Source organism: Aspergillus fumigatus, chromosome 8 (genome assembly GCF_000002655.1).
Source record: "Aspergillus fumigatus Af293 chromosome 8, whole genome shotgun sequence".
In the NCBI taxonomy this organism is placed as follows: Eukaryota; Fungi; Ascomycota; class Eurotiomycetes; order Eurotiales; family Aspergillaceae; genus Aspergillus; species Aspergillus fumigatus.
In genome coordinates, this window is record NC_007201.1 from 1,799,240 (window position 1) to 1,821,694 (window position 22,455).

The 22,455-nt window shown below is 44.3% G+C and overlaps 6 protein-coding genes across 6 annotated transcripts; all 6 read left to right on the top strand.

Moving 5' to 3' along the window:
- Positions 1-1,172: 1,172 nt before the first annotated feature.
- On the top strand, positions 1,173-4,393 carry AFUA_8G07340 (HET domain protein). The gene is made up of 3 exons (XM_742442.2): positions 1,173-1,515; positions 1,688-4,094; positions 4,175-4,393. The coding sequence occupies exon 2, from the start codon at positions 1,700-1,702 to the stop codon at positions 3,968-3,970; it is 2,271 nt and encodes a 756-aa protein (XP_747535.1). The 5' UTR covers positions 1,173-1,515; positions 1,688-1,699; the 3' UTR covers positions 3,971-4,094; positions 4,175-4,393.
- Positions 4,394-4,550: 157 nt separating this feature from the next.
- Positions 4,551-5,794, top strand: AFUA_8G07350 (cupin domain-containing protein; the record flags this gene model as incomplete). Its single annotated transcript, XM_742443.2, has 2 exons — positions 4,551-4,995; positions 5,054-5,794. The coding sequence occupies exons 1-2, from the start codon at positions 4,693-4,695 to the stop codon at positions 5,792-5,794; spliced, it is 1,044 nt and encodes a 347-aa protein (XP_747536.1). The 5' UTR covers positions 4,551-4,692.
- Positions 5,795-5,999: 205 nt separating this feature from the next.
- On the top strand, positions 6,000-8,794 carry AFUA_8G07360 (Zn(II)2Cys6 transcription factor). Its single transcript, XM_742444.3, has 10 exons — positions 6,000-6,264; positions 6,320-6,383; positions 6,442-7,246; positions 7,300-7,333; positions 7,385-7,499; positions 7,556-7,576; positions 7,627-7,961; positions 8,012-8,186; positions 8,266-8,554; positions 8,619-8,794. The coding sequence occupies exons 1-10, from the start codon at positions 6,024-6,026 to the stop codon at positions 8,712-8,714; spliced, it is 2,175 nt and encodes a 724-aa protein (XP_747537.2). The 5' UTR covers positions 6,000-6,023; the 3' UTR covers positions 8,715-8,794.
- A 1,439-nt stretch (positions 8,795-10,233) lies between these two features.
- AFUA_8G07370 (putative MFS transporter) lies at positions 10,234-11,969 on the top strand (the record flags this gene model as incomplete). Its single annotated transcript, XM_742445.2, has 5 exons — positions 10,234-10,260; positions 10,329-10,403; positions 10,461-10,713; positions 10,859-11,324; positions 11,384-11,969. The coding sequence occupies 5 exons, from the start codon at positions 10,234-10,236 to the stop codon at positions 11,967-11,969; spliced, it is 1,407 nt and encodes a 468-aa protein (XP_747538.2).
- A 2,801-nt stretch (positions 11,970-14,770) lies between these two features.
- On the top strand, positions 14,771-16,442 carry AFUA_8G07380 (uncharacterized protein). The gene is made up of 3 exons (XM_742446.2): positions 14,771-15,137; positions 15,219-15,508; positions 15,635-16,442. Exons 1-3 carry the CDS (start codon positions 15,023-15,025, stop codon positions 16,238-16,240), a joined length of 1,011 nt encoding a protein of 336 aa, XP_747539.1. The 5' UTR covers positions 14,771-15,022; the 3' UTR covers positions 16,241-16,442.
- A 2,807-nt stretch (positions 16,443-19,249) lies between these two features.
- Positions 19,250-19,402, top strand: AFUA_8G07390 (uncharacterized protein; the record flags this gene model as incomplete). The annotated part of the gene is made up of 1 exon (XM_742447.1): positions 19,250-19,402. The coding sequence occupies one exon, from the start codon at positions 19,250-19,252 to the stop codon at positions 19,400-19,402; it is 153 nt and encodes a 50-aa protein (XP_747540.1).
- Between the last annotated feature and the right edge of the window lie 3,053 nt (positions 19,403-22,455).

The window sequence follows — 22,455 nt, forward strand, 5'->3', positions numbered from 1 at the left end:
CCCACCCTAGCAGTGATACATAGATCCAGGGAGATGTATTCCTAGTGCAATGCATGTGCTAATAACTTAATACTATTTTAACATGCTAAGTAAGAGCTGTGCATTGCCTGCATTGGCAAGTAATACAAAGATATATAAAGTATTGATTTAATAGCTTCCTGCGCTAAGTCCTTCTACTCCTGCAATGAAGGCTCAAAGTATATAGCTGCCAAGGTCAATTACATAGCTATTCATCCTATGTCATCTATCAGATAACCAGTGGTAATTGCAGATATTAGTATTATCTCTTTCTGTGCATGTACATATATACATATTACAGGAGAATTTCGCGCGTCACAGCCACCAGGAAGACAAACAGCTAGGTTAACTTTATTAACTTCACCTTTACCTTTCCTATAGAGTACTGCGCGACAAGATTTAACTATATACTTAATGGACCATGCCACTGCATAAGAAACTTTGACTTGTTCAAATTACTTCCCTACATTCAATTAGAGTAGTTATGGGTTGGGCTTGCGTTAACCCACACAAGGTTCCAATCCAACCTAATGGGTTTTGGGTCAACCCACGGCAGGGGAAACCTGCCCTAAAACCCATGTGGGTTGGGTAATGGGTGCCTACTTTACGTATATTACATTAACATGCATATTTTATGTACATAAGTATGGTCTGTATTATTTTTGTAGGCGGTATAGCAGTTCTGCCACCCGTTGGGGTTACCATACCTATGTGGATTTGATGCTATCAACCCATCCCTATGAGGGTTGGGTCAGGGCCAATCCAAACCCACCCACATTCCGGGTTGGGTGGGTTGGGATTGGGTTTATGGGTTGGGTCAGCCACTCTACATAGACTACATTCAAAACTGGAGCCCATCAGTCTTCTTTGTTTGCTACTTTCGCTTAACATAGGCGCAGGGGCTGAGGTGGTTAATAGCATATTTGTATCTAGCATATTGATATGGTACATATAGGGTTCAAGGATGGTGATTAAAATTATTCCTACCATATAGTGATTATCGAAGATGAATCGATTTATCTATCTATAAATAGGTACGGAGTACCACTACTTTTATACTAATCCATGACCATAACTGAGATGATTTTCACAGTTCTGTTATGTAACTCTAGTTGCACTTAAAAGGATTACTAAGACAATAAAGGAGATCTATAGGGAGAGATGAACAGAATCTTACATAGCGGAATTACTAGCAATCTACATATAATTATTTCAGTCTTGCCCCAATGGATTACTATGCCTAATATTCTTGGCAGTGAGATTGATCACTCTTTCCCCGCCAGCCCCGCCTTTGATAAGCGCCGTCAGACAGACCACCCTTTCACCCTCTTCTTCATATGACTTGTCTTTGGAAGTCTCAATCGGGGCAGCAGACTGATATTGGACCAGAACAGAAAAGTTCTATAACGCTCACACACGCTACTTAACCCTGAGACTGGGGAGCCACCACCCAAGTCCGTTGGTGAGACTTCGGACATTCAACATTTGGCAGATCTGGTGGGTTGCAACTTTTCCTCATATATGAATGAACTTCCGAGCCAGTCAAGTTGCCGTAGCCATTCACGCCGCTGCAGTGTCAGCGGCGCATGCATGAACGAGGCGGGTTCTACAGCGGCCTGACGGAAGTACTTGACGGCATTTTGGGCTTCTGGCAGCTGACAGGTAATAGTTCAGAACGACTATGAAGCGAGAAACAAACAAAAAGAGTGCCAGAGTAATAGGCTGGAGTGTGCTGCCTGGTGTGGGAAATGGAGCATGCACGCAATTCGAGATCGTGTTTTCCAATGAGAATGGCGGTGCCCAGGGGACTCGCAATCCCACGTCTCATCACTTGCATTCGTCGGGTCCACTGAGAGCTGTGAAGCACACTAAGCAGGGAGCAGCCTACATAGCAATTGCCAGTGTAAAATTCGGACTGGCAAACAACATACTCACCATTGTCTTATGTTCCGAAGACGGCTCTGAATGGAGCACAAGGATGGCAGTAGTAGGCGAGCGCTTGATCGTTCCAGCGCAACAGACTCAACTGGCTGAACTCTTCATCGCAGTGGGTAAATCCTGTAATAGCGAGTTGACAATACCTGCCAACCTGCAGCTGAACGCTGACGGGATTGGTTGTCAAACCTGTGCAGCTCCCTTCTGCGAAGTTGGTGGCCTTATTTACACCCATGACAGCATGGCTAGCAGCCAGTTGGGGAGAGATCTGGAATGCCAGAAGGAAACATGTCCGGCCGTTATTAGCTACACAGATAATCAGCATCTATGGGTTGACCGGGCACCACTGAACCAGGCAGCCCTGACGGATCTTATGATCACCCTTGCTGAAAGCGAGACCGTACGGATCGCAGACACATGTGTAGCTTCGGGCGAAAACAGGAAGCTCCTTCTGTCAGATAATATAATGTGGTGGACAGAGGAAGTCACCGAAGAGGTGCCACAACGGAAAGAGTCCAAACCAGCAAATTGGGGCGGCTTTCAGGACCTGTGGCGAAACCACAAGAACCTTAGGGAGTCTAGAAATAGGGCCAAAGTCCTGGTCTGGACGGAGGCTCCTCCGGTCCACACTTCTGTCAAGAGATTCGCCCAAGCAGGGAAATCAGACAGCGACGCAAGCAACCCCCTGAGGCTGGTACACGTCCAGACACGGGATGTACTGAAAACAGAGGGAATCGAGACAAAACGCTACGCGGTCATTTCGTACACCTGGAGCCAGTTCAGTAAAGAGGAGTTGCTGGAATGGGCAACGTCACGAGCGATGCAGCTGGGGTACGAGTACATATGGATCGACCAATATTGCATTGATCAGAAGAACAAGCAGGAGAAGAACAAGGAGATCAAGCGCATGAGAGATTACTACAAGAACGCGGCACAGGTTCTGGTGCTTGTCCCTGACGTGACGAGCTTGGCAAGATTTGATGTGGCATCAACCGACCAGCTGATACATGTGGATGCAGCCATCAACGCGTCTAGGGATGTATTGAAGCAGTTCGTATCTTGCGAGTGGCTGAAGAGAGTCTGGACCTTTCAAGAAGCATGGGTGGCTAGACAATGCGTGCTGTGTACCAAAGAGCAGATGCTTGACGGCACGGTGATGGATGCCTTACTTGGCTTGCTCAAGTACGAAGCTGTCAACAGACCCAGAGTGATGTGCATCACCAGCAAGTCAATAGCAAACCCGGTGGTTGCAAACCCTAACACAGTCGTCTGGGAGGGAGTACTCAGCAACCGTCAGACTGTGGTAGGATCGATAGACCGGTGGATATTACAAAGTGGACGACGCGTATACGAACCGCCGCGGCTCACGCTTGTCCAGGCCTGGGAAGCCTCACAGGGAAGAAACACAGTGAATGAAGAAGACAGAGTATACGCTCTGCTGTCTTCTATCGAGGGCGGAGACCGAGTAACAGTCGAGCGCGGACGGTCTCTGCTGGCTGTCATCCAGGACTGTGTGGAAGCGGGTATTGTCACTGCTGATCTGCTAGCCGGCAATGATCCCTCGACGGTGGCAGATAGGTGCTGGATGCCGGATCTAACAGGATCAGGACCGCAGCATCCTTTGCGGGTGGCAAGTGCGAGTGAGAAACAGCAGCAACTGGTTTGGCGAGGGGGCAAGGTGTCTGTGAAGGGGAAGATTTTTGGCTTTGCTGACGTGTCCGTTTGGCTACGCATCGCACTCGTGAAGACTCAGGATCCGATCCAACAGTCTGAAGGGAGCGACCGACCTTGGATTCAATTCGCTCTCTCCACGCGGCAGAAAACTTGGACACCGAAAGACCTGATCAAGTCTGATTTCCTTTTAGTGCAGCCAATGCCTGGGTGCACACAGACCGTCCTGGTTTCTGGTAAAAAGCTAGCGGACGGGTCGTTTCACAGGAAGAAAGGATATATAGTCTGGCTTAGAAGGTCAGGAGAAGAGTGGCTGCAGGACAGCCAGCCAGTAGAGGTTGGATGATGCTAAGAATGTAAGGAAGCAGATATTCTGCACCAGAAGAGTATTTCTTTATGATTCTGAGAGGAGAGCCTATACTTCTCTGGCTTAGATGGAAGAGGAGACAAAAACGCATGATTTTTCACCAGTATGCCTATCTCCCAGATCTAGATGCAATTCGCAGTCTTTCTGGTGTTTATTTTCAGAGTTCACTGACTACTCTGCTAGGATGCGTAATGTAGTAGTAGCTAGAATTTGATTTAAACAGACAGTGAAGAAGACAAGGACTGATAATGAGGGAGGGGAAACCTGTCATAGTGCAGGTGATATATAAGGACAACAGGGAATAGCACCTACAAGGTCCTAATTAGTGACTTACCTGAGTTCAGACTGAATGCAACTCTGGTAGCTAGATGCTCTGAAAGCCTACTGCCGGGTTACATGGCCGATGGCCCTACTTGGCATGAAATTAGTGACTTGTGTTGGTTTTTCGTCCCCACCATTTCGGATATTCCGGACTCTCCAGATGCGGGTTATCTGGGGTCGGCAGAACAACCACCGAAATGTTCTATAACCCCCGCGAAGCTTGTCCTGTCTCCACATCGGGTCCGCTAAAGTGATCATTGCTTTGAGCTTCAGGATAAAAGCTCTTTTCCATCCGGTTAGCATATGTATTTACACCAATTTATCTTCATCTTTCCTGCACGCAATTACGGAGGAATATCGTGTTCGACTCATCTCCCACAATGTCTCTCGCCTTCACGAATCAACCGCCCGAGGAGAGGGTCCCCTACGCCATCCCTCAATTGGAAGGTGAACGCATTACTATCCCCGGTAGCAAGGGAACCTTTCGCATTCTTGCATCGTCTAAGCAGACAAATGGATTGATGGCAGTTTTCCAAAGTGGTGCTGTGTTATCTGATGCCCCCGGATTCCACTTTCATAACCAGGCGCACGACGTCTTTCTTGTAACGAAGGGATATTTGAAACTGTGGAACGGGGATAAGTGTCGGATTATGGGACCGGGCGATTTCGCATATGTGCCTCCTGTGAGTAGAAATCATGTTTTCCGTTTTGCTAGTGCTTTACTGACAACCCTCTTTACAGAAAGTCATTCATAATCCCGAGATGCTTGGGCCTCATACCGAGATCTACGGTCTGATCACTCCTGGTGACTGGGTAGATTTCTTCCGCTATGTCTCGGAACCATACAAGGGGATCCTGGTTCCCGAGGACGACAGCCGTGACCTAAAGTCCATCCTCATCCCCAAAGTCATGGCCGCAAAAGAGAAATTTGACGTGGTCTTCCAACCCAACTACCAACCTCCCGAGGTGGGTGAATTCACTAAGGATGACGAGAAAATTCCAGATGGCCACGAACCATACTATCTGCGCTCTAACACAGGCCCGAAATGGATGCTGGGTGGTGTGATGTCCAGACCCTTCATCACCACGAAACAAAGCAATGGCGTCTGCGCGATCTCGAGCATCGAGTCGTCCAAGGTGTACAGTGAGGGTCTGCTATCTAAGTACATGACCTTCAAGTCTGTCGATCACTGTTTCTGTGTGCTGGAAGGTACATTGACCGTACGTCTCAAGGGTTCTACTGACACCGTTTTCCGTGAGGGAGAGACGGTGGTGGTTCCCGCTGGTCAGGCATTTGCTCTGCGATTTGAGAGCAAGTATGTGCGGGTGTATTCATTCACTGATGGTGATGGCATTGAGTCGCTGGTGCGCCGGCTTGGAAAGCCGTTCGAGGGATCCGTGCTGCCTGATAAGGAGCCCGAATGGGAGCACACTCAAGTACAACCTGTTGCTACAGAGCTCAATGTGGAAATTGAACTGTGAATCATAATTATGTAAATAGGCAGGACTATACAGACGGCAAACAAACCCCCGCAAGTATAGTCCTGTCGACTGGATCCATCAGGAAATAACTGGGGCCCCTCATTTGCTCCAAACGTAACTGCTAAAAAGGTGGAGAAGCGGGGAATCGGGGAATTCCCACGGCAATTCATCCCGGCTCTGTAGCTGTCCTCGGAATATCCGGGACATTTTCTTGCCGAGCGGAGAGATCATGGCCTCTCATCGAACGTCCATGAACGTCAGTCATCTACAGCCACGCTTGACAGGGAGTTCGAAATATATCAATCTCAACGAGCGATACAAATATGCGTGGATGATGCAGCACCAGCTTCAGCCATCCTCTCCGACCCCCCCACAGCGTCCAAAGCGACAACGTGCTACGCAGGCATGCGACAGGTGTCGCCTGAAGAAATACAAATGCGACGAATTGTATCCTTGCACTCACTGCAGGAGTAAGTTTGTCACATATACTGGTTTCAATATGATAAGAGGATTGATCATGGGCAGAAAACAAGCTCGAATGCATCTATCAGAGGAATTACCGGCAGCGCGAAAGCGACCGGTCAGCCAGGTATTTTCCCAGTAGTCTGCTCGTTCCAGTTAGATAATGGCTCTGTTGACTGTATTAGCTATGTAATCGAATTAGAGGCGAAAGTCGAAGATCTAACCGCAAAGTTGCGCCTGGCCGAGTCGAAGCTCATCTCCAACCATGCTCATCCAACCCCCAAAGTTGTGACGCGCTCGAGACCCGGATCAGCTCCCCAGGCTAGCATCCATGCTACACCATTGTCTATGCCGCCGAACGGAACTACTCCAAGGGAGACCCTACCGTCGCCCTATGACGCGCAAGAGGAAGCATACGACACTGTCGAACATGAAATCAGCGAGCTGAATCATCACACTAACGGGATTGAGTTTCACGGCAGTTCCTCATCAGCAGCACTGATAGGGCACCTTCAGACGACTAGAGAGAAAGACCGCGCGGGAGAACGATTGGATTCTCGCGCCCCAGAGGCGGGGTTTTCGCTGATCTCGACGTTGCATAACTCCAGTTTCTCACCTTCGTGCACAGTTGGTTCTGCGCAGCTGGCGCCACTACAGGATCATAACTATTACTTTGAGCATGCGCACGCGTTCATTAATGGGTACTTTGAGAATATCCATTTCATTCATCCGTTGATTGATAAGGAGGACTTCTATGCCCGGGCGCGTGATCTATGGTTCAATAAGACCCGGCAGCCAGAGCCGAGTTTCGTGGCTCTATACCTCAGTGTACTCTCATTTGGATCTTTGGTCCGTGTTTGGGATGAGGAGAAGCTGGGGGGGCTAACGCGGTTTGAATGGAGTCGAAAGTTGTTCAGTGAAGCGCGGATGTATCTGAATCACCTGCACTTTTCTAATAACCTGGACACAGTCCAGTGTTTATACTTAATGGTAAGTGCAGCCTGCAAACGACAAGGATATACCCCGGGCTAACTTATTCCAAGGCAAAAATATGCCAAAACGAACTAAATCCTAACTGTAAGTGCCATCCAGCGTGTAAGGTGAATAACTACTGATTAAAATCACGAGTGGCTTACATGTACTTGGGCCTCGCTGTACGTACTTGCTTGGCCGTTGGTTTTAACCGACATGTACGCAATCCCAAGGACGAAGAACGGTCTGGCTGGATTTCGAAGACTTGGTGGTGAGTACAAGCAAGCATACTTCACAATAGTGGTACTTAGTCGCTTTTTGTCGTAGGGGCATCTTCTCTCTCGAAATGTAAGTCTACTATAGGTCTTAGACCAGACCAATTGTTGATGATACTGCAGTGAAGTCAGTTTCTCTATCGGACGTCCCGACACCCTAGGTATGGACGAATACCATAATCGCGGCCTCCCAGAACGCGATGATTCCGAATACGCCATTATACCCTGGATGGTGGACTTCGCTCAGATCATTAGGCGCGTATCTGTGCAAATCTACCACTCGCGCATCACTCTGCAGGAAAAGCTGCAGGCTGCTTTCGATATCGAGGCAGATCTTGACAAATGGATGGCCCGACTGCCGGACCGAATCAGACCAGATGTCCTGGGGCACCAGCCATCGAGCGGTGCACTGAAAGACCCCAAATGGGCGCGCAGACAGCGTTTGGTTTTGCAGATTCGTAAGTGCCAAGATCTATAGTCAACCGATAGAGACACTGAGTTTGCAAAGGATACTATAACGTGAAAATGTTGTTGTTTCGCCCGTTTCTGAGCTACTTCACTCGCAAAATGCGACACACACCCACGGAGCCAGACGAAACTATCGCAAAGTGCCTGGACGCAGCCATGAAGACAATCGAGGTCATATACAATATCTTCCGCGTCCACACGTTCTTCCGCTGCTGGTACCCTCCATCCCTCCACCACCCCGCACCAGAACCCACCCCGGCAAAATAGGGAGATCTAACGAGCAAATTGTAACAGGTGGTACAACACAACATACGTCATGTACGCGACATTGACCCTTCTCCTTCCCATGTCCGAACTGGGAATGCGCCCTGAGACAGTCCCGCTATTACGTTCTGTCGACATGGCGGTCGAGATTTTAGAAGCTATGGACGAGTCTGTCGTCGCAAAAAAGTCCGTCGAGATCATCAAGCACTATCTGAAGGACTTGCGCAGCTCAGAACCTCGGCCCAGTTACGATGGCGATGTCAGTATGCACGCTCATGCAATGCATCAACAGGAGCAGCCACCTGGCTTTGATATTCCGGTATGTTGGGACCCGGGAGAAACTTGATAGGCTTGTTTTTTGTTAAATACTAATTGTCACTTAGGAGTGGGCCTACGGTTTTGGATTACCGGACTACTCGTTTGAAGGGATTACAAGGTTGTTTGATGATTTGGGTGGGCTTCCAATGTTGGATAGCTGATACTGTGCGCGGTTGCTGGACGAGGATGCTTGGATATAATTAACTGTTGTTCATAATGCATATATGCACTGGCAAGGGACTTCATGAAAATCATAGTCTAATGCGAGTCACTCATATAAATATCTAGCTCTGCCAGAAATAACAGGGACTACATATTTGCAGACGTCTTGGAGAACAGTTTCGGTTGCTGCTTAACTGCATTCCATGTCTTTGATTACATCGTAGCCATAAAATCAGGACTGGACCTATGGGAATATTTTGTAGGTGTAGGCAGCTGGTAGTCCCGCCAGACGTAGTAAAAGAAAGTTATATACTTACAATCTACTAGGAACGGTATGATTGATCTTCTAGGTTAAGACAAAATATCACCCTCTTTTCCAGCTCTTTGCCATCTGGCTCGTGGATCTACGTCTCTAAAAGGAATAGCAATGCTGTTATAGTGGTAGAAATAAGTTTAGAGACTAAGCTGCTTAGAAGAATCCTTAATAATTGCTTTCCTGTGGGATTTCTGCATGCTCTGATGTAGGTAAAGATCACTGAGGCTAGTATGGGAATGATACAGCAGAGATAACCTTCCTAAAAGAGCCTAACCATTTGCCTGAGTTCAAAAGATATTGCTGAAGTGGTGAAAGAGAGAAAACAACTACCGAGGGGAAGTGACCTAAGAAAGAAGCAGGCCTCGTATTACTTAAATGAGGTACAGTTCCATCAAACAGCCCACTAACGATCTTCAGCAGCCCATCAACTGGTTGCTGAGAATTCTGTATGGCAGTAGATGATCACACAGCGGTGCGTGCTGCTCGGAAATACCGAGAATTTGTCATCTGGACATCGGTAGAACTGCAGGGTAAGGACTTCTGGAAATTGTAAATTAGTTGTGCGGTTCAAGAGTCTAAACGCGTCAATCAAGTGGGATTCTTGTGCTCGACAAAACATCACTCAAGCCAATCGCTTACAACAACTACAACTGCGCCAAGTCTTCTATCCCAGGTCTACATCGGGTTTTGGCTGGGTGCCTGTCATGGTTTGAAAACAGGAACATTTATCGAGTCAACGAATCAAAAAAATCCGAATGTGGACCCGAAAGGCACCACTTATCAAGTCAACGAATCCCAAAGCCCGAATGTGGACCCGAAATGGTCCCGACAAACTCTTGCGCCCACGGCATATCCGGTTCTTTCAGCAAGCAACGGATATGAATGGCTTGTTAAGAGATGCCCTTTTCGAGGTGGAAGGTGAGGTAGCGCATCTAGCTCCACTGCGTCATCCCCGGATGACCAATACCCCACGGGGGAACATATTGCCAGAGACATGTTGGGAGCGTTATTGAAACCTGACGTGATTAGGAACAGTATAGCCAAGAAACAGGCTGTTGCCGAGAGGACGTTATATATGTTTGTTCTCTCCCTTGGGCCACATTTTCAGTCTATGATGTCCTGGCTGCTGCAGGACTACGTCTTCTCACTAACTTCACAACATACATCCTTGTAAGATTTCCGGCTGCCCAGTAAACAACACCATGGCAGAATCAAAGATTGATCCCAGGGTATGCGATCACTTCTAGCCGCCATTTGCCTATCCTTTGAGGGCCCTGATGATGACTTAATTCAACAGATCTTCCCTCGGTGGGTGAGATATTCCGCCCTGCTCACTGTCAACGTGTTTGTATTTATGGGCAATATGTACTCAGTACGTACAGACGACTCGAGTCTTCCCGACAATCAAGGACTAACAATATTTATACAGTCTGGGATAGCTACTGGCTTCGGGAGCTTGGCAGAGGACCTTCAACTTCCCTTTGAAAAACTGTCGGACTTGATTAGCTACTCTGTGCTGGCTATGGGCTTGGCAAACATTTTCTGGATGCCTCTGGCGCTGTGTTTTGGCAAGCGTCCCGTTGTCCTCATCTCTATGGCGATGTTCGTGACCGGAATTATCTGGACTTGTGTCGCCAAAAACTACAATAGCCTCATGGGAGCTCGTGTTTTTGCCAGTTTCGGTATGTCTTTTCGGGTCTTGATAATCACGCATCCGCTGATTGTATCAGGATATGGTTCGATCGAGTCCTTGGGGCCCAGTATTCTCGCAGGCACGTTTGCCTAAGTATGATTCTAGATCAAGCATCATCTAACATGCCCTAACAGATCTATTCTACGAACGCAACTATGCCAGTGCGATGGCTACCTACGCTTTATTTCTCTCGGGCGGGTCGCAGATCGGACCCGTCATTGCCGGCTACCTGGTTGCATCAAACGGCTGGAGATGGTTCTTCTATTTGTGCTTGATCTTTGCTGCAGTCAACTTCGTGACAACCTTTTTCCTGTTGCCAGAAACCCTTTATGAGGCCGAGACTGCGACTGAGGACGAACCTCAGGGGGATTTGGAGAAGGTCTCTCAACGACACATTGCAACAGTACCTTCGCGGTCGACCAGTGATTCATTTGGTTATGCGGCCTACTGGAAGGGGCTTTTTAAGGTTGGTATCTCACAGGCGGCCCGCGAAGAGGGAGTCTTGAAATTCTTGGGCTACACCTTTGCCCTGCCGCTACCGCTGATCGTGATACCTGGAGTCTTGCTCGCCTCAGTCATGTATGGTGTCGTTCTCGGAGGGTAAGCCATTCAGTTTCCATACCAAGAAGTTTGGAAGCATCTTGTACCGACTATTTTAGGGTTGTCTCCATCTCCACTCTCTGCCCATCGCTTCTCTCGCCACCTCCCTACCTCTTCACATCGGCCGACCTCGGTCTATTCACCCTTAGCAGCTTTATCGGCATCATCATTGCCTTCCCCATCGCTGGCCCTCTCACCGACTACGTCTCGCAATGGCTACGTCGCCGCAACAATAACATCCACAAACCGGAGCACCGCTTCCCAGCCCTCCTCGTCCCCTTTCTCCTCTGCCCCCCCGGCCTAATCATATTCGGCTACTCCTTCGCCCACCAGCGACACTATATCGGCCCCGCCGCAGGTGCAGCTCTGTCCGCCGCGTCTCTCACTCTCGTCCCCTCGGTCATGCTCTCATATGTCGTGGACTCGTACCCGCGCACGAGCGGAGAGGCGCTGGTTCTGGTCAACGCGTCCAAAAACGTGGTTGCCTTTGGGCTGGCCAAGGGATCGTACTCGTGGATGGCGCTCGTGGGTGTTGACAAGATGTTTTACGAGTTTGCGGGTATCCAGTGGGCAGTGATTGCATTGGCGCTTCCCTTGTACTATGCCGGTCCTTGGATTCGGGCCAAAACAACGAACTTTGTGTAATAGGTTAGCTGTGAAGGTATATCTCCGATATGTCATCTTTTGCACAGTGTGAGGAAGTTCATACTTTAACCTACGTTCCCCGGTTGATAGAATCGTCCTACAATACTAAAGTTATGCTGAGAGAACTCTGCCGCGTCTCCACATAGTGAAGTACCACTGAAAGTGGAGGGAATATGGCATCCCAGAATTCTAGCGGAACAAGTTTCTCGAGGATTCAGTCACTTTCTGGGTCCATGTGGAGGATCTCGGGTCGGGCTATGTGGACAGAGAAATTACAACTGTAAATGTTTGAGTTGCAAACCAGTATAATATTCACTAGAAATCTTGCTTGACATGATTTCCATCAAGTAATCAACTTGCTCTGCTCCTTAGAATATACATGTATTTTTATTGCAACTATTAAACCCTAACATGGCGCTGAACACGCGTAGGCTATTCTACTGTAGACAAGAACAATAAGGAGTATAACACAGTCATCCCAGAAAAAGAATTACAACGCTGATTTCTCCCGTCCAATCTCCTCGCCATTAATCGCGTCCGCGGTGGAAATCAATGGCCTGTGAGGTGTGCTTGTACTTGGCCCCATTCGGCGTCCGCATGTTCCTTGGCTGGCAATGTAGTTCCAACAGCGGATGACTACATCTGTCAGCAATACTCAGCTTTTACCATTCATGATAGAACCAGGAAACTTCACAAGGGCAGTGCAAAATGCTCTCTCTAATTGTAATTCATAAGTATAACACAATTATTATTTTTTGTTACTGAAATCCGGCCTGTAAAGCTTCAGTTGCATACTAGAAAAGGTGATTCAATAGGCCAATAATTCCTTAGCTGGAGGGAATATGCCCAACTCAAGCTCATCCCCTGGAGCCATGGGTGGAGATTTGGGCGGAGGACGAGGTAGGGAGGCTTTCATGAAGATCGGAGCGCATTTTAAAACTTCCCTATTTACCACTATATAAATTACTAAACCTCGACTCCTGCTGCCCCCTTGGTAATGTATATCAGAGCACTTTGGTTGGGCATTCAACGCAAATTCTTTGCAAAGGCGAGAAGATCCTAGAATATTGCCGCCATGACATCGTCTCTTATGTTTAATGAGCCACATAAGTTGGGTTACAATGACAATACGACAGAAGGGAGCGCGTTCTCAATTAACACTGTATTCGATTTACTGGGCATCCTTCGTCTGATCCTGGTTCTATGGTATGTTCCGGGCTCAAAAAAAGGAGAGAGTCACTTAATTGTGAATTTTGCTATTCCTCTATACTCCTTCATAAATTTAAAGTAATTTGCTATGCCATTTGTAGGTGAGGACTAGTACTAGGAGTCACTGTTGCAGGTTTTATTCACCTATTAATAGTTACTCCCTACCCCCTGACCCATTCTCAACTCCTGATGCGCTGCGTATGTCTTATGTTTAAATCATATTAGTATAGAGGGAGAGTGCTAAAGCTTTATAAATATCCTAGTGCATGAATAGAACTGAGGAGCCATTGGAGGGAATCTAGGGACAATATTCACCTATGTACCTCATCGCCTTATATAAACAACTTATGCGATGTATTTTACCTCAACATCTCAGATCAACAATCTTTCTATATCCTCAAATCTAATCTAGGAACATCCGTTTGGATGACAACCAATCATCGCGTTCGATACTTGGCACCTTGATGGACATTGATATTGACGCAGCGAATGACCGCTAGAGCAGCCAAAGAAGACATACTGTTTGATGCCCAACAGCAGAAAGTATTTGAAACCACTGGGTTATATTATGACCAGCATACTTGGCTTGCGAGAGCTGACCGTTACTTTACTGGATATATTTTGTATTCGACTACAAACTTGCTGACATTGCTATTCTTCTGTGACGCGCCCCCCTCAAGTACACGAGATGCATGACTGATACTCTGAAATAGTTGATACATATGAGCCTTAAAGAATTCTAATAGTCAAGTCAAGCAGCATAGTAACTGGATGAATGGCCTGCTTCAGCAAATCTCCAAGTACATAGAATTTTTAATGATGCAGATCACTACCATGCCGCCAGTCTGGGACAATCGACTCCAGACTTTCTTAAAGTGAGAGTGAGAACTGCTGTGAGTGTTTTTAAAGATAACTAGATTCTTAATTAATATTAATCAGTAATAACCTTTAGTATACCTCATCTACATTTGAGGTATTAGAAGCACAGAACATGATTTAGTCGAATGACACACCAATGGGCACAGGCTTGCTGAAACTTGCGGAGAGATACTAGCAACCTGGACAGTATCACTCATATGTGTGACGCCTAAGCATAGGACAAGTACAAGAAATGGCATGAATAAATCGCTGTACTGACAGGACCTCCAGCTCCAACTCTGAGGCAAGATCTGGTGTACAGACTTCATGAACCAAGTCTCAGAGTTAAGATGCTGATTTGGCCGCAAAGACAACTGAGAAAGCTAAAAGGATGCAACGTGTATTAAATATTAGTCTAAACCACTACAGCAAGTATGGATTATTGCGTTCCGGATAAAGATAACTTATGGCCTTGATGAAGTAGACTTTCAAAGGATGAATTTCAATAAGTGCAAGAAGGGGAAAAAAAAAAACTTTAAAGCTACAATGCACTTTAAGCTTAAGGACAGTATGTGTACTCCTCAAAGCACCATCTAAGAACAGAATCACCTCTCTTGTGGTCTAGCCCTTTAAGACATCTATATTTACTTTGTTAATAACTATTTATCATTATATTAGTTACCAAACTTGCTCCTGAATGGTAACCAACCTCTGGAACAACCTACTTAAGTGGTTTCTGGCACTATGATGTACATCAAAGCAGATGTTAAACCTAATCTGTGCCCCTCCTCCTACTCTTTGAGAACTTTGTTCCCAATTTCTCTAGCCCTCCCGCAATCCTCCCATCTCCGACTGCCCCACCCGGAATTCCCGAATTCCCCAGTGTGGAGCTTGTTGACAGCTATAAAACTGCCCTCCTCAATTGTTATCCGTTGGCCCTGTTCGCGATACCTATAGGTCATGAGTCGAAGCATACAGCATCCACCATGGCTATCCATAAACCTTTAACGACATTATACAAAGATGTCCAAGGCAGCAAGATCACAACGGACATCTTCCTTCCCCCATCAGGTTCGGCAACCCCACAGAAATATCCTGTCGGTGAGTACCATTCAGCACCAATTGAGTATAGGGTCATACAACAGTCGTAAACTATACTGGAAGAAATGCTGATTGATAAAGTAATCAACATTCATGGGGGCGCCTTCATGCTCGGCCATTCACGTATGGTCTCCACCCCCCAGGTCAACGACTGCCTCGGCCGGGGCTGGATTGTGGTCGTTCCGAATCATCGATTGTGTCCGGGTGTAAACCTGTTGGAGGGTCCAATGCAGGATATCCGGGATTTGCTGGCGTGGATACATGCCGGGCACCTAGACACCGTTTTGGCACAGTATGGGCCGTACCGTTCGGACTTAGAGAACGTTGCTGCGTTTGGGACATCGTCTGGAGGACATCTGGCGTTGAGCTTGGTATGTTCCTTTTACTTTCCGTGATACACAAAGTATCTGTTCCTGGATATTCTGTGCATCGATGGGTTCATCGGATTCTAAAGGTCTATTGGATCAGAAAGAAGGGAAACAGGCTAACCTAAACAGGGCTTTAACACCCCAAAACCACCAAAAGCACTCCTCTCTCTCTATGGCGCAGTCAATTTTAATGATCCGCTCTGGTCCAAACCACTCCCCCACGTCGGAGCCAAGTTGCCCCCCAACCTGTCAACTGATTTCATCAATAAAGTCTACGCTGAAAGACCCGTCCCGACAGATAGCTCCGTTTCGCTAGAGGGTCAGATCGAGTCCGGCGCATCCAAGGGTCCCAGTTTCTCGCAACCACGCGATGCATTCGCATTTTCTCATATCGCGGCCGGAACTGTACTTTCCGCAATCTACCCAGAGGGTCAAAGCATTGATCCGGAGTACAAGCTGGTTGACCCGGCACAGAATGTTTCGGCTAATTATCCACCAACATATATTGTGCACGGCACAGCAGATACATTGGTGCCTATTGATTTGAGCCGCAATTATCTTAAGAGGCTGAAAGAGGCAGGTGTGAAGTGTGGGATGACCGAGGTTCCTGGGGAGGAACATACATTTGCGGCGACGATGAAGGTTGGCTCACAGACTTGGTGGTTGCAGAGGGAAGGGTTTGATTTCATCGAGGCGATTATCGGGAAGGGGCCGAAATACATGGGGAATGAATAATTTACATATGTACTGAGGGAGTGTTATCCCATATCCAGGTCCTTCCATTTTCGACCGGGACAATCACACAGAGTCCTTGTGTTTTCTCCTTCTCTTCCCATCCTCTCATCTTCCCATTGAACCACCTCACTATCTTTATTCACGTTATCAAGTCAACTGTCTATTCTTGATATTAATAATACTACAGAAGTGGGCGTTGAAACCTATCATGAACTTTTCTTAAAGCTAATCATCCTTGGGGACTGTGAACACACAGCCTATCCGAGTCCAAAACTCCGGAAATGCTGACACCCTATGGTGGTGGGGGTGTATTCTCCCTTTACTTAGTGCCACTTATTGCACAAGGCCCATAAAGGCTATTTTTGTATCTCCATGCCAGGCATTTAATTAAGAAAGTGAATGTGGAACATCTCAAAAATAGATGATAGTATGTTAGGAACCTCCTCTGGCTCTAGTGTGCCTATGCTTTATTTGCAAAACCACTAGACATATTCCCTAGTCCCTACCAGAGTATGATCATATAAATGATATAATGTGATAGAGGGGTTATACTGTTATAGGATTAATGATAGGAAGGTATCAATATCATAATCTACCACCATACTATTATACTATGTACGATAATTATTACTATGCATCTAGGACTTGACTTTAGTTCCTTATAATCAATACTATAATCTTAAGTATAAGTTCACTAGTCTAATTTATTAGTTAAATAATTTTCTACTATTAAGTATATATACTTAATGGGCCTTGCTTCTATCTCTACTATTATTATGCTTATATTATCTATAGGCTAACCTTAATCCTAGATTAGATTATTATACTATTATATTGTCTTATACCTAGATCTATCATTAAGGCTACTAGGTGGTACGTCTTTAGGTAAGAACTAAGTATAGGGTATAGTCCAGGGACCATATCACCCTGTTCCTAAAGTAGTGACTAGCAGAGAACAGCAGAGACGGATCCCAGGGTGTGACAGGTATCGCCTTCTCCATTGACCAGACATTTTCCCAGCTGTCTTTGTCTCCTCTAATTCTTCTCCAGTCTGCAAATATCCCTAATGCTTACCCTTTCTATCCCCTAGCACTCTGAAACCCTGTGTGTGGGGGAGCGTAGTATCATATTTGGCAGTGAACAGGTTCCAGGTTGTCTGCTGTTAAAAAATATGACCCTAGACTGAATGACTGATAGGACTAACGTCTGGACACCTTTTTAGTCAAATTTGCTTAAGCTTTGGATATCCTACAGCTAGTAGGCTAGTCAGGTCATTAACATTAGTAATGCACAGGACTAGGAGGGGCTTACCCACTGGTTCCTGCTGAGAAGGAGCCTGCTACTTATTAGAAATGAATAGGAGCATCTTTGTGTTATGCCTGGGCCAGATCATCAGAATTTACACCTAACACTCTGAAGTATACAAAGACTTTAGGAATCAAAGAGTCTCAGCATTTGGCCCTTCTGTTGACTCACTCATGTTGTACCTAACTATAGTCAACACATGGTTCTCATCTTTGCTGCCATTTTTTCCATAAATAATCCTAGAGCAGCTGTCTCTATTGGCCCCTGAATACGGAATGAAGCAAAGCTGAGGCACTGGTAATAGTGTAAAACATTGTGATACTCCTTTAATGGCTCTAATGCAGATGAGAGTACCACAATCACTTTTGCACTTTGGTGGTTTCAAAAAACTTCATGGTAAGAGAATATATACCTGGCAGATACATTTCAATCTGGATTGAATATGTAGAATCACAAAGTCCTTTACTTTTCCGTTCTGCTGGGGGCGGGGTTGGGGGTTTTGGTCTGGTTTGAGATGATGAGCTGAATATCCTGTTAGCCTTAGAGGAATAGTACCCCTTTCCCAGATGTCTTTTACTCTTACATGCACTTCATAACCACAGCTCTCAGTCAGCAGTGTCTTCTGTTTGAGCTGATGAATCCCACTATGGAAGGAATGGTGGAATCTCATGATTATTTAAGGAGGGAAAATAAAAGGTTTAGAATGATTTTCAATCCTTCCTATTCCTGCGGAACACCACCTTACTGTAGAATGATGAGAAATTGCCATCAGGGAGCCTACTTCTGCAAAGATGATGACTTGCACTAAAAAAGCAGCTATACTAACAATATCAATAAGACAGACGCCTAACTTTGTCACCTGCATATTTGGCCATCTCAGGGCCCTCAAGAGGATGAATAGGGTTACTTTCCAACTGGAAAGGCTTGATATTGTCGGAAGTTTGCTGGATTTGAATCTCCGTCTGTTGCTGCGAGCTGCGAGGTATTCTACCCCAGCAAAAAGGGATCTGCTGTTCAGCGGACTGGCTTTCAGGGGCTGGAGATTCCCGGCCGGCTAATTGAGAACACAGTTTATTTTCCATTTTTCCCTTCTTAGATTGGTATGACTAGTTGCTTAGGCGATGTAGGTTTGCGGAAGAGACGGCGAAATAAGGAACAATAGGTTCTTCTTGTCACTCTTTGGTGTTTTGTAGCTCTTATCGCAGGTGGGTAGCTGTTTTATGGTTCTGGAGTGGGAGAAGATATTGATTTTGTAGAATTGACATTCGTCTGATGGATAATAGAAGCGGACTTTAGATCAATAAAGCTTATCAGAAGGGATATAGAGCAGCTTAGAAGCAACTGTGAAGATCAAAGCAACTCTAAACCTTGCAACCATAGTTACTCATAAGTTTTTTTTCCTAATATATACCGTTGGCAGACCCCACATCTGCTGTGTAATCACCTGTTCATGGAATTTCAATATGTCATAATGACGTCTACATTTAATTGTCAAGGACTCACTGTTGTGGCTAGACCATCAGGCTAAGAGGAACCGAAAAAGTGGAGTGTAACCAGCCAATCTCAACCTGAACCGCAGTTCTTCCACAAGAGAGTTTATCATCTAATCAGCCCATCTACCATATTTTAACAGCGAGTATGCGTCACCTGACACTAAAGGGGTCCTTTTGAGTTTGAGATACAGAGACGCTGGATTGATCCCACATGGCACCCCCAACGTGGCTCCGAGATGGATCGACTTCTCGACGAGGATATTACAGAAGCAGTGCCATGATGGCAACTTCTCTTCATGTAGCATCGTACTCCATATTTATCTCGAAGTTTATTTTAATGCAGTATGTGTATCCTGGCATGTAGCCTATCATGATATGCGGCCTAGGGGTTAAGTGGTATATAAGCAGGTTCTGGGCCGATGATTCCAAAGGGATTCAACCCTGTGACCTTTTGGCATTGTAGATAGTAGCTGCCTAGAACCTCTTCATGGGACATAGCCTGGCAAAGTACCTCATGTCTTCTGTCGAATATGCAATTTTCTGACCAGGCAAGAAGCCATGTAGGTGCGGGGCGGATATAGGTTCAGTACAGAGGATAATGATATGACGGAATGGGTTTATGTAAGCTGCTATGGTCATTGACAGGAGTTGTTAGAGGCTAGCAAGAGCCAGGCATGCTTTGTCAATGTACCATGAGTGGTGAAAGTTGGCTTTGCCCAGCTAATTAGTCGAATTAGTGGACGCCTTGCCCTTTGGATGCTTGGACCTGGCTGTTCCCTTAAGGAGTGTTTATAATAGAACAGCCTATAATTATTAAAAAGGTAGTAATCGACCAAGAGGTTCAAAATTGACTATGATATTCTATATAGGGAGTTCTGGGTTTGGGTCAACAACACAACCATAACTAATCTTAATAAAACATACACCATTTAATAGAGCTTAAAGAGAGGAATTAAATAATAGTATTATTATTAAAAAATATCTAGGAGTGGTGGAGATATTTATAGGCAAAGATATATAATAGAAATTCAAAAGTAGTTAGCATCCTAAAGCGCGCTAATTACTTTTAAATTTCTATTATAATCCTATTTAAGCATCATTGCATTATAATCTAAGGATAATTAATATATCTAAAAATTAAGAAAAATCTACTAATTAGAATGGTATATCTCTTATCCTATTTAGATTAGAGGTAGTAGAGTAATCTATAGTAGGCTGTCTTGGTTAAGGAATAGTTTATAAACTAGGAAGTACACTACCTGCTATAATAAAGTAATTCTTAATCTTAATATATATTATTAGGTTAAGCTTTAAACTAGGTCCCCTTAACAGGAACCTGATCTATAAAACTATTAAAAATCTACTAGAGAGGTGCCAGATCCTTTAAATAACTATATTATATATATATAGGCAGTATTAGGGTGGGTGTATTTTAATAGGTTATATTTAACTCTGCTATAGTAGATAAAGATTATAGCTACTATAGCTATAGGCCTATATATTAGGTAACTAATTATATTATTTTATTTCCCTAGTTACTTTGCTATAGAATAGCTCCTTTATATATAATTCTTACTATAGACTAGAGAGATATCTAACCTTAAAGTCTTTATATCCCTAACTAATATATCATCTTAAAAGTTAAAAATAGACTAAATAAGTAGAATAAACTTAATAAAGTATTGCAGCTGGATAAACTAGATAAACTAGATAAACAGGATGAATAGGATGAATGGGACAAACTGGATGAACTAGATGAACTAGATGAATGGGATAAACTAGATAAACTAGACAAACTAGACAAACTATGAAGCTTTATAAGTAGACTAGATAAACTAGATTAACATATTTAGCTTGCTTAATATATTTAACTTATTTAACTTATTTAATATATTTAACTTATTTAACTTATTCTACTAGACCTAATTCTTATTAGAGCTAACTAATATCCTATATTATTTACTAAGAGATATACTCTAGTTATTACTATGCTTTTTACTACTGCTATTATATCTTATAGAAATATATTATCCTAGCTTCCTATTTAGTAAATATTATTATTTATAGCTGGGCCTGTTAAGCATGCTAGTAGAACTAGTATATAAATTACTTATATTAGAGGAGCTGTGTAGTCTTATATTATATAACTTATACTTATTATTATATCTACCTTAGTTACTATGTAAGCTACTCTTACTTAACCTAGATATTATCTAGATCTAAGTTAGCCTTAAAGTCTATAGTGGATAGGCCTATATTTAATATTACTAGTATATTAAAGATCTTAGGCTAGGAATATGACTGCTATAACTATATAGACTATAGGATATTTAACTATTAGATATACTACTACTAAGCTACTATAAGTGTCTATATATAAAGAGTAAGATATTCTACTAGCTATTTTAGATTAGTATAAACCTAGAAAAGTAATAAATTCTATATACATAAGAATAATTAGAGATAATAGTAATGTAGTTCTACTACTAATAGATACTTCTAAATAGGGCTAGGACACACCCTAATAACTAGTAAGGGGAGATCTAGGCTATAGGGAATAGATAGCTCTACTATCTCTGCTAGCTAGGTATCTAGGTCTAGAGGAATAGGTAGGAGCTTAATATCTAGGCTATAAGGATATATTACCTACTCTTAGCCCTAAAGGGGGAGCTGCTTAACCTTAGTTATCTAGATAACCTATCTATCCTATAGCAGCTATCTATAGTAGTACTCTATAAGATCTAGGTATATGCTGGCCTAGGTTTAGAGCTTATTACCCACACTATATAACTAGAATATATAGATACTTAGGTATAATAGGATGAAATAGGTGCAGAGGAAGGCCTGCCTAAGAATTATCTGCTATATATATACTTAGTAGAGTCTATAGACCTATATAATAATAGTAAAATATTACTAATAGAGTATCTAGTATATCTTAAACTCCTAGTGCTTCTAGGGCTAGTTATTATTATTACTATTACTATCCTAGCCCTAAAGCTAGGTAAAAAGCATGTTAAGGCTGGTAACCTTTATCCTTATTCTAGTTATAAAGTATAGATTAGATTTTAGAAAGCTATTATAGAATACCTAGGTAAAACCTAGGAGGGTTAATAGTATCTTACCCTAGCAGCTAGCTGCTAGGCTGCCTAGATATAGAGGCTACTAGAGATATAGGTTAGCTAGAGTTTAAAAGATATTCTTATAGAATACCTCTAGGTAAAGGTAGATAAGGAGCTGCAGGAGCTATAATAAGTATAAAAGGTCTTAGTAGAGGTCCTTTATCTAGCTAAAAATATTATAGAACTATAGGAAGTCTATTTTAGTATAAATAATAGCCTAGTACTAGGAGATGTATATAGACTATAGCCTAAGAGTATTAAAGATAATATAAGCCTAGTACTGTGGATGAAATGT